Genomic DNA, 12,089 nt, shown 5'->3' with positions numbered 1-12,089 from the left:
ATAGAGTAAGGCTTGTTCTCAAATTTATGTGCACAATACTGTTGCTGTAATAATTTAATTAAGATCTAAGTTACAATGTAGATATTTAAAACGAGGTTACAATTAGTAGGCCTCAAGTACATTTCTGAAGAAGACTAGTCTTTCATACTAAGTGCGACAGAGGTTTTTAACTCCTGCATTAAGCTAATTGACAAGATCATTATCCAGCAATTACAATGATACCTATATTAAACCATCTGAACAAGCTGTCATAATATCAGTATAATAATCAGTCACCAATCATCCTTTTTTTAAAAAAGGCAACCGGAAACAACCATGATCAACATAGACACAAGTCTAGTAAAATTAATAGAGATTGCACAGTATGGTTTGTACTCAGGAGCTTCTGTCAAGAAAGCAACCCAGCTGCAATTCAAATGTACTGAGGTCTGAAGCAATAGGTGTCAGAAAGACTTAGAAAAACTAACAGCATCTAAGCAGGAAACATGAAAGCACACCGAGAAGGGTTTAGGCTGATAGAAATTCAGGAATGGTCACAGAGTAAAGCAGGGTGTGATGAATATGTAGGTTGAAAGTAAGATATAGCCAAATTGTTTAAAACTGGGAGCAGGACTAAACTGCTATAACTCTCTCCCTACCTCTTTTTATAAGCCTTCGAGAAGAGTGGCTTGAGAACTATTTTTAAAAGGACCAATCTTCCATTTGTACATTGTGGGAGGTTGTATTCCTTGTCTTCTCCAAATTCATTTTTGTGGGGTACTGAATGTAGCTGAATGTAGCCCCTGCTATGCTTTTCCCAATTAGGTCACACCATTTGAACCCCAAAGGAGAGCTGGGAGGGACATGTGGGAACTTCTTGAAAAATAGATTTACATTTTGCTTTTTAAACAAACTCATCTTTAAAGAAATAAGATTGAAAAGCATGTCAACAGTTGCTCAGTATTATAAATATTTAGCAAATCAAAACTTGGTGTGGAGAAGAAGAAATCTGGAACATATGTTATTATGACTTGGCAAGCGCTTCCCCTTCTGCTTCCTGCCCACAGTGAAACTGGCCCCCAAATCTGTGGCAGAAGTGGACATAGTAGAAAAGAAATGAAGATAATTTATTGTAAATCTTGTGGGGAAACCCACAAAGTACAATCAGCCACAACACAAGGGTTACGCAAAGCGACATTTCTGAGACAATCATAAACACATGAAATCACTCATCACATAGCTTCATTTTATTGTATGATTTGCACACAAACCAAAACCAAAACAAAACCAACCTCACAACCTCTGAGGATGCCTGCCATAGATGTGGGCGAAACGTCAGGAGAGAATGCTTCTGGAACATGGCCACACAGCCCGAAAGACATACAACAACCCTGAAAACCAAGATGCTTTTCTTATGTAACTTTCCCCTATTATTTATTTTCAAACATTACACCTTTTTCTCAGTAATATGCCAGGCAATAAAAAGTAAAGTGAACACAATGTTCATCCACTTTTCATTAATGGATTCAACAAACCATTAGTTCCATCACTGTACAGAGAGTAAGACTCAATACAGTATAATGAAGAAGAGGTGGCAGATTTCTGTGAAATGAAATAGGATTTACACCTAGAATTTCAGCTCAGAAAGTAATGGACTGGCATTATTATCTTTTATAGCAGAGTTACATTATACTGAATATTAAGGCCAATCACTTTTACAGAATTTTTAAAAAACAGTGAAGAATGGATAGTATCCAATAGTAACAAGTCCCTTCTAAAGCAGGCAGTAAGTTAGCAAAACTTTGCCTAAATTAAATGAATAAATCTTTGCATGCCAACAGAAATACAACTGAGAGAAGGGTAGCCTACTCTTGGGGCTTCAAGGACCTGGAAGTGATCCCTGAGAAATCACTCTCTTTCCTCCCCTCTTGGACGTGTCTTGGAGACGTTAGAGCCAAGAGCCAAGTGAAGAGCCTCCTGATACTGTGCACCTGATGCAATAGAGCCAGTGTTGTGTAGAAATTTGTGTGTTGAATTATAACCCTGGAGACTAGGTTTCTAATCTCCACTTGGCCATGGAAACCCACTGGCTGACCTTGGCCAAGTCACAGCCTCAGAGGAAAGCAACAGCAATGCCTCTCTGAACAAATCTTGCTGAGAAAACCTCATGGTAGGTTTATCCTACAGTAACCATAATTCCCAAGTGAAATGAAGGCACACAGCAACAACAATGGTCCCATGCACAGATTAAACATTCTGCTTGCACATTATCTGGCTTACTGCTCAAAAGGATCTTTGACTGAAATTACAAGTGTGCTCTCTCAGATCAATAAAGCAAAGGGTTTCTCATTCCATTCTAGTATACTGTATTCTCTTTAATTCCTACTGGGATAAAGATCAGGGCTACAGAATGGCAAAACTCCTAAAAATACAGTAACTTGAGATATACTTCCAAATCTAAGTAAAGGTAAAGGTTTTCCCCTGACATTAAGTCTATTCGTGCCCGAGTCTGGGGGTTGGTGCTCATCTCCATTTCTAAGCCAAAGAGCCGGTGTTGTCCGTAGACACCTCCAAGGTCATGTGGCCTGCATGACTGCATGGAGCGCCGTTACCTTCCCACCAGAGCAGTATGTACTGATCCACTCACATTTGCATGCTTTCGAATTGCTAGGTCAGCAGAAGCTGGGGCTAATAGTGGGAGCTCACCCCGCTCCCTGGATTCGAACCACCGACCTTTTTGTCAGCAACTTCAGCAACTCAGCGGTTTAACCTGCTGCACCACTGGAGGCTCCATTCCAAATCTAAAGATAGTCCTTATCTGAAAAAATAGGTCATTATTCACTCACTTTGTAACATTCTTTCGATATTAAGTGCTGATACTTCACACACATTTTTGCCATTTTTGAATTATTCTGAAATGGGAAAGGAGAGAAATACAATAATGACCACACAATCCAGTAAACCTCTCCTTTAATACATATTTTGTAACATCTATATATAAGATTACTTTGGGAATAGTAGTCATAATCCAATCAAAATTAAGTAATTTTACATCACTTTTACATTTTCAGTAGAAAAAAGTAATAATGTTATATTGTACAAATCTCTCATTAAATGTTCTTAATTTTGTGGCCAATACAGCCTTCTGCTAATACACAGCAAGAAAAAGAAACCACTCAAATAAACTGAGCAATAAAACTTAGCAATAAAATAGCAACACAAGCCACTTCCAATAGCTTGGAGGAAGGATGAAAAACAAATGAAATACATTTTATAAACTCAAATGGCAAAATGAATTGGGCAGCTTACATCTTCATTACAGGTGTTAATAAAAACAAGAACTTTGGCTTCTAAAGGCACATTCATGTGTATACTAAAATAGCAACACAGAATGTGTTACCACAAGAAAAGGTTACATGAATCAATTAAAAAAATCTAAAAGACCTTCCATTTCTTCTGTTTAGGTATCTGGTACTGCTTGTAGTTTCATTTAATTTTCTTATTATTAGTTAGTTATAGCCACTTTCTCAGATGACTCTTAAAGTTCAGTAGCAATAAAAACTCAACCTTCATAATTTCCTTCCCTCCCCAACATTGCCTGCGACTGTTAAATAATATTGCCTAAGGACATTTGTCAGGTATTATCTCATATGGAAGAAAAATACTTTGAAAGTCCAATCTACTTGCTACATACTCAGACATTTTAAAAAATATATGGGGTCAAGTTCAGATAACATTCTGTGCTTGACCCGTCTTCAAATGTCATTTTTTTACCACACAAATTCAATATCAATGTTAAGTCAGCAGTCACTTTGTTTAATTAAATGAATTTCATTTGAAATCCACTAATGCAGAGAATGTCATTAATGGCCCATCTTTACAATCTGACAGTGATTGGTGCCTTACATGAAACAGAGCGTACAGAACCTTGCTTCCAAGAAGTTGTACATCTACATGTATTACCACAGACAATTATGAATGCCAGTAAACATATTAAATGGAAGATAACAGGCCATTCTCCAACTTACAGTGTGGAGAAATAAGAATGAACACAAGCAGCAATTCTTGGCACATGAATTACTTCCTTTTCTTTCTCTGCATGGCAAGGCAAGAAGGTTCAAAACTTCCATGTTAAACTCTGTGCTATTGTGTCTAAATCAGAAGTTTCCAACCTGCGGTCCGTGAACCACCAGTGGTCCCCAAGTGCTAAAATATGGTCCGTGGCTTCACCGTTAATACACTGTTGGAACAAAAGCCTCTTATAGTGCTGAGACAACGAGGATGTCAGGAGGAGAAAGGCTGACTACCCATGAAAGGCATATCTAATCCAAGTACTAACCAAAGCTGAACTTGCATAGCTTCCACAATCAGACAGGATCTGGTGTCTCTGCCACACAAAGATATAAACAGCATCATGATAAACTGAAGAAAGATAATTTCAGGGCTTTTTTACCAGACACAATGGAAAAGAAACTAAGAACTAAAGAATGTCTAAAGAATGTCTTGAATGCCTAACATCTTAATGCACTAGGCTTCTTTTTCCAAACACGTTCCCATTTCCCACTGATCCCTTTAACAAAAATTGAAGCATAAAAATGCAAATAAAATTCTGGGGCTGCTACTACTTCTTTAAACATACTACGTTAAATGAATGCAAAATATGCTCCTAAAATATTTCAAGACATTTAGAAAATGTTGAACCTAATACATCAGTTGTCAGTTAAAGGAGAGATTATGCTTGGCCAAGTATCAAATGTTCCAGCTTCAGCAAATGCAGAGATAAGTGAAATGATAAAAGAAATTATATTAGAATAGTTGAAAGCTATTTTTTTAAAAAAAATGAAATATTACTCATCTTGCAAAACTGTTGAAGAGAGTAAGTTACTATGTTCATAAGGCTGTACATCTCAACAGCAGAAATCAGGATGTTGTTAATTACATCAGTGACAAAGACATGTCTTTGCTCACTGTAAACTGTATGACGTACAGAATGACACGGGTGCATGGATCAAACTAGCAAGAAGTAGAATACAAACTATGCAGTGCTTGTACCAGTAGCTTGCCTATACCTGCCATCTGTAGAGCAGATGGCTGACACATATTCCTTCTGAAATCTGCTACTTGGTAAAGTTTATTCCTTGTTTTACTGGGTTCTAGTTCTCCTTCCTACAGACAGAAGGAAGGGATGGTAGGCATCAACACGTTGGAATCAAATTTCTATTTCTTCATGACTTTAAAGACTAACAACATTCCTTGAGCCGCGAGGAAGAGTGTCAATACTTATCTTGGACTTAGATATCACACTGTTACATCTGCACATGTTTTTCTATGTCAAATAAGTGAAGTGACTTTCTGAATTTAGTTTTTCATGAGAACAATCAGTATTTTTTCTCTGCAAATTATAAAGCAGACCAAAATATGTTCTTTGGAATGTTGTCCAGAATAAAAACAAGGGCTTTTACTAGGTTAACAACTTTTTTAAAAATCGTGCCAGAAGCAACTTGAGAACATACTGCAATTTAAATTCTGGTGTGAGAGAATTGGCTGTTTACAGAGATGTTGCCCAGGGGACACCCGAATGTGATAGCTGGGAGGCTTCTCTCATGTCCCTGCAAGCTAGAGCTGACAGATGGAAGCTCACCCCATCTCACGGATTTGAACCAGCAACCTTCAGGTCAGCAACCCAACCTTCAGATCAGCAGTTTTGCCAACACAAGGGTTTGAGCCACTGCGGCTCCAGTAGGTTCACAACTATTTTTCATGGTGACCAAGTTTTCTTGGAGCCAACTTGGTGCATTGTTTGAGCACTGAATTATAACTCTGGAGAACAGAATTCAGATCCACATTTGGGTTTGGAAACCCAATGGGTGATCTCAGGTAAGTCACACTCTCAGAATCAGCGGAAAGTGAAGGCAAATCTTTCCAATAGAACACCATCACAGTTTTGCTTAGGATCATCATAAGTCAGAAATGGCTTGAAGGCACACAACAGTAATAACAGTAACAAAGTTATCTTGACATTTTTATTGCTTAGCAAACAGACAAACATGTTACCATTTTCTTTATCAGGAAAATCTGCTGACCAACTGTAATGGCAGCTCCAAGAAAGATTATTATCGCCCACTGTTTTTTGTTTACAAAACATATTTGTTCAGATTTCTTTCACAGTAATGAGCCTTGTTAGGACCGGGGTACATTGCATTGATTTAAAAGATAAAACTCTGTAGACATTTAAAAGATTAAACAAAGAGTTTCATGGAAGCATTTGTGCCTAAGAACTCATTAGCCTGAGCAGGGGAATAAAAATGCAACCATTGATCATGACAGCAAAGAATTGACTTTAAAAGTCAGGCAAGATGTTCCATCAAAAAAAACGAGCTCGTGTATAAAACAAATAAAATAATATTGCTCGAGCAAGGAAACAGAAATAATGGTATGTTGTTGAAAGCTTTCATGGCCGGAATCACTGGGTTGCTGTGAGTTTTCCGGGCTTTATGGCCATGTTCCAGAAGCAATGGTAATCACAGTTTTCCCTAAAATTCAAATTAATTAATTTTGTAATGAGGTGATATCTGCAGCATTATGCTACAAAACAATACTATATATCTTATTAATAGAGAATAGTCTTAGGCAATAAGTGTCAGATACTACACACTATTAAGACCATGTATTCGTAGAGTAGCAACATATCTCATTTAGCCCCACTGACCCACCATTGTTTGCTGTGACTTCTTGCAATTCTGATACTTTTCCACAATCACAATAGTCTCCAAAGGGAGAGTTGACATCACTTGAAACAATCCAACTGCTGAAGGGAGGAAACAGGTTGAGTCAATCTCTTCAGATTATAGCATGTAGCCACGACATTATCACTTCACAGAGGCACAGAAATCCGTCTTTTATTAGATTACGGTCTGGGCTCATCTAGCCAGGTCTTGAGTTAAATCTGCTATTAGGCCTATTAGACCAAACTGACTGAGATAAATGGAGTTTTAAATTAGTTGGTACTCTTCTAGGTATGAGGCAGAGTAAGGTCATCCCATGACTTCACACCTAAAATTTCTAACTGGGAGTCAAGGGATTGAATATGATACCTTGTGCATGCAGTGCATTAGTTCTACAACTAAACTACAGTACCCTTCATCATGTGGTCATTCAGCAAATAAACCAATAAATAAATAATGGCAACACCATCCAACATCTTGAGGTTTTTTTAAAGCCAGGGTAAGAATCATAGAGTTCCCCGCATGGTGATGGATTGCAAGTCCCAGCATCTTCACTATTGGCTATATTGGAACCCAACAACCTCTGAAGAGCCACGTGATTTCCATCCTGATTCAAACCATACCTTTTGTCATCCTGGGTTTGTAGTTGGGAGGGTAACAAGAACGCATTTTAGCCACTGACCTTTCAGAAGAACAAGTGTTTCACAAAAGAAAGAAACATATCCACATACATTCTTAAGAAAGACTTTTTGGCTCCATTCAAGCTCTCCCATTAGAAACAGTGTCGTTCTTTACTTCTTCAAAAGCATCCAGCATTCAACAATCCATTGCAATAGAAATATATAGATCAAGATAGCATAGCGCTTCAGGACTATTGTGCAGAACTGAATAGAAATATATAGATTGCGATAGCATACTGATTCAGGACTATTGTGCAAAACTGAATAGAAATGTATGGATCGAGAAAACATACTACTCCAAGACTATTGTGCAGAACTGAATATTACCAAGAAATCAAAATATGGATACAAAGGAAGGAGGGGTAATTCTGAAAAGGCACCCAACTCACTATAAACAATGAAGACTTGCATTACCATGCTCTCCCTTAAGAATTAGCATATTAATTATGAATCATGAACTCTGGTCCACTTCACGGAATGCATGGAGTGCTATCCAAAATGCAAGCCCAGGTTGCAAAACACTTTCACTATATTACCAACAGAAACAAGTCAGCATGCAGGAACTAGAATGCATTCACCCATTATTGGAAAAGGGAAGTAAGCAATTTATCTGAATCAAGCAAACACAGATAGCTAATGCACAAGCTAAATGAACGGTGTATCGTCCCAGGGGAACAGACACACGAAAGAACAGGTTTCATGAAGCCTTGAACCACTGCTTGGCAAGGAAGAGAGTTGGACAGGTGCAGCTTGTCTTCTGCAGAAAACTCTGGCAAACTGGACTGTCTTAAAATTAGTATTGCACTAAAAATTCACATCAATCATATATCAGCTTAATCAGGCATGGGGTACACAAAGTGTATACACACGTTGGGAAGTTTAAAAAAAAAGCACTGAAGAGACAAGTGTTTCAAGTTTTTCACCCTTCTGTCTGATGATACGGAATTTAGGGAAATAAATAGCAAGTGCTGACTGACAGGTTTGAACCCGGGGAGCAGGGTGAACTCCCTCTATCAGCTCCAGCTCCCTATACGGGGACATGAGAGAAGCCTCCCATATAGGATAGTAAAACATCAAAAATCTGGGCATTCTCTGGGCAACATCTTTGCAAATGGCAAATTCTCTCACACCAGAAGTGACTTGCAGTTTCTCAGGTCGATCCTGACACACACAAAAAGCAAACCTTTCCTAAGGGGGAGTACAAATGTGCCTTATGTTTTGATAACTTTATGGAAAAAATGTTAGAAAAGATTTTAAAAGTAATGTAATACAATGTAATATCATTTCCTATATACTATAGATGATGCTACTATGGTATTTATAATAAAACAAACAAAATTAGTTATTAAACACTGAAACTCCTTTTGACTTCTGGCCCTAACCTGTACAAGAAGGGGGGAAACACTTTCAGGTGACAAAATGCCTTTGTACATGGTCTGTCCCCAAAGCAAGCAGAATGAATTTTTAACAAATTACTGAACATACATGCAATCACAGTTCTTCCCCTTGAAAACAGCCTCCTTGTGATTGAACACAGCAACTCTTCTACACGTCTCATTCAGTGCTATATTCACCTGCTTTGCGTGGGCAGATTTATGCCAGACCCAAAAGCATTGTGTTACTATATTCTCACTTCTGAAGTTGAAGGAAGCTGCTCCAGACTCTTTTGCAAGGAGGGCTTTGAAGTCTTCAAGGGAAGACTTCCTCTACTGTTATGAAGAGTGGCAGCAACACTGGAATCCCTGGAATCACAGAGTCAGAGGAGACCATGGGTGGCATCCAGTCCAACCCCCTGCCGTGCAGGGAAAGAACCATTAAAGAACCCCTGACAGATGACCACCCAGCCTTTGGGCGGGGGGGGGGGGTGTTTTGACTGCGTAATCAATCACAAGGAGCCTGTTTTCAAAGGAAGGAACTGTCATTGCATGGATGTTCAACACAAAAACATGTCTGGGCTGTATGGCCATGTTCCAGAAGCATTCTCTCCTGATGTTTCACCCACATCTATGGCAGGCATCCTTGGAGGTTGTGAGCTCTGTTGGAAACTAAGCAAGGGAGGTTTATATATCTGTGGATTTCAACAGAAAGGAGAAAACTATGAAAATGAAAAAAATCTGGCTACCCGTATTTTAAAAAACTCTAAAATCAGGACAGTAAATAAAGAACAACACTCTGAAAACAGGGGAATTCCAACCAACACCTCCCAACCGAGGATTCCCTCAGGAAGGAATCAACCAAGCCTTGAAGCTGTAAGGCTTTCCAATGCTAATCAAGGTGATTAATTGAAGCATTCCCACTTGCCTCCAATAGACAAGAGTTCAGTGGAACTCTCTGCCTAGGACTGTGGTGGAGGCTCCTTCTTTGGAGGCTTTTAAGCAGAGGCTGGATGGCCATCTGTCGGGGGTGCTTTGAATGAGATTTTCCTGCTTCTTGCAGGGGGTTGGACTGGATGGCCCATGAGGTCTCTTCCAACTCTACGATTCTATGATTCTATGATTCTTTCTCCCACCCTGGACCTTCCACAAATATATAAACCCCACTTGCCTAGTTTCCAATATATCTCACAACCTCTGAGGATGCCTGGGTGGGTGAAAGATCAGGAGAATATGCTTCTGGAACATGAACATACAGCCCAGAAAACCCTCAGCAGCCAAGGGCTTTGAAATCTTCAAGGGAAGACTTCCTCTACTGTTATGAAGAGTGGCAGCAATGCTGGAACCCCTGGAACCACAGAGTTGGAGGAGACCACAGCGGGATCCAGTTTGCCTTCCCTAATTCTTCTAATATTTGATAGCGTTATTATTCGCAGGAACTGAAGTGCTGTCTCTTTTGTTGTAAGTCTATACAGTAGAGTCTTACTTATCCAACATAAACAGGCCAGCAGAACGTTGGATAAGTGAAAATGTTGGATAATAAGGAGGGATTCAGGAAAAGCCTACTGAACGTCAAATTATGTTATGATTTTACAAATTAAGCACCAAAACATCATGTTTTACAACAAGTCTGCCACTTGTTTGAGAGTGTGGCTGCACTTGTGTTGTTGGGTGTGTTGGCCCGCTGCATGTTGCTGTCTAGAGAAACAGCTGTGGATCCGGGCAGGAGGCAGACTGCGTTGGATAATGCAGAATGTCGGATAAGTGAGACTCTACTGTACTTTTTTGGGCATTCCCTTATTTTATGCCGGGAAAGCATCTCTGAAAGCCTCTGTTTAGTGGCCACCCTTTGGGGGTGCTTTGACTGTATAATCAATCCCAAGGAGCCTGTTTTCAAAGGAAGGAACTGTCATTGCGTGGAAGTTCAATACAAAAACATGTTTAAGATGCTTCTGATGACTTTGGGGACAGGTTAGGTGTGTGAACTTCAGGGCTAGAAGTCCGAAGTTGACTGGGAAGAGCTGAGGACACCTCAGGGCAGGGCGTGATGCCCAGGCATGGAAGGAAATGAAGGCAGGGCCGCCAGCTGTGGAGGAGCGGGGAATAAAGGCTTGGACTAGAGAGGGCGTGGGCAAACTTGGGCCCTCCAGGTGTTTTGGACTTCAACTCCCACAATTCTTAACAGCCTACCAACTGGAGGGCCTGAGCTAGAGGGCGGCCGGGGCGGAGGCTTACCTTGAGCAGGGCGCTGGTGCGGCTGAGGGCGGCCAGTTCCCGGAGGCTGGCGGCGGCGGAGGCGGCGGCCAAGGCCACGCTCGGGGATCCGCCGGGGTTGGCGGCAGGGGCCGCGCCGCTCCCTCCTCCTCCTGCTGCTGCTGCTGCTGCGGGTCCGGCGGTGCCTGCGTGGCTGCAGCCGCGGGGCGAGGGGCTTCCCGGCGGGACTGCCCCGCTGCTGCCGCCGTTGCCTCCCGCGCTCCCTCCGCGGGGCCTCTGCCGGATGCCGTCCAGGAGGCGGACGAGGAGGATGTTGGCGGGCAGCTCGTCCACGCCGCAGCCCACCAGGATGCGGCACTCGGGGCAGCGCAGCTCGTGGCGGGAGCTGACGATGCTCTCCAGGCAGCGGCGGCAGAAGGTGTGCTGGCAGGGCAGCACCTTGGCCGTGGTGTCCAGCCGCTCCAGGCACACCGAGCACTCCAGCAGGTCCAGCAAGGAGGACTCGTCCATGGCCGAGGAGGAGGAGGAGGAGGCGGCCGAGGAGCACAACGGGGGGGACGCGAAGCCCCCGCCGCCACCGCCGCCGCCTCCTCCTCCTCCCGCCGCCGCCCCGGGAGCCGAAGCCGCCCGCCGCCGCCGCCTCTCCTCCGCGGCCCGCTTCTCCGCGGCGGCCGCCTTGGAGGAGCACAGCCAGGACGCCCCTAGCAGCATGGGCCTGGCAGCATGGCCAGCGAGGGACAAGAGGTGGGCGCCTTCCCCGCTTCACTGGGGCGCCCCCATGGCCCCCCAGGCAGGAGCGGCAGGCTGGGAGGCACCTGTTTCCTTCCTTGCTCCCTTCCTTGCTCTGCGCGCCCTCAGGGCTGGAGCCTCTCCTCCTGCTACTCCTCCGAGACAGCCTCGGGGGCTGGCATCCTTCTTCCAGAGGGGTGGGGACTGGGGAGGGGGAAGAGGCAGGGCATGGAGAGAGACCCCCAGCGCAGGGGCGCAGCTCTTCCTCGCAGTCCTGGTCTCCTTGCGGAGCGAGTTCTCGCAGGCAACTCCGGGCGGGAAGGACGGGCTCCTCCGCCAAGGCTGGCAGCCGCCCACTCCTCCTCCTCGTCCTCCGCCTCGGACCGCGC

At 42.8% G+C, this 12,089-nt stretch overlaps 1 protein-coding gene across 3 annotated transcripts in view; it reads right to left on the bottom strand.

Annotated features, from left to right (window-relative positions):
* Positions 1 to 11,824, bottom strand: part of sh3rf3 (SH3 domain containing ring finger 3) — a 292,799-nt gene extending 280,975 nt beyond the window's left edge. For all 3 annotated transcript variants that reach the window (XM_008107051.3, XM_062975422.1, XM_062975423.1), the window contains exon 1: positions 10,993 to 11,824. In XM_008107051.3, the coding sequence (XP_008105258.2) occupies positions 10,993 to 11,682 (690 nt within the window). In that variant the 5' untranslated portion in view covers positions 11,683 to 11,824. The remainder of the gene's footprint in view (positions 1 to 10,992) is intronic.
* Positions 11,825 to 12,089: the final 265 nt, after the last annotated feature.

Source organism: Anolis carolinensis, chromosome 3 (assembly GCF_035594765.1).
Source record: "Anolis carolinensis isolate JA03-04 chromosome 3, rAnoCar3.1.pri, whole genome shotgun sequence".
In the NCBI taxonomy this organism is placed as follows: domain Eukaryota; kingdom Metazoa; phylum Chordata; class Lepidosauria; order Squamata; family Dactyloidae; genus Anolis; species Anolis carolinensis.
Note: the sequence above shows the minus strand (reverse complement) of the source record. Positions and strands in the feature narration are given on the sequence as shown.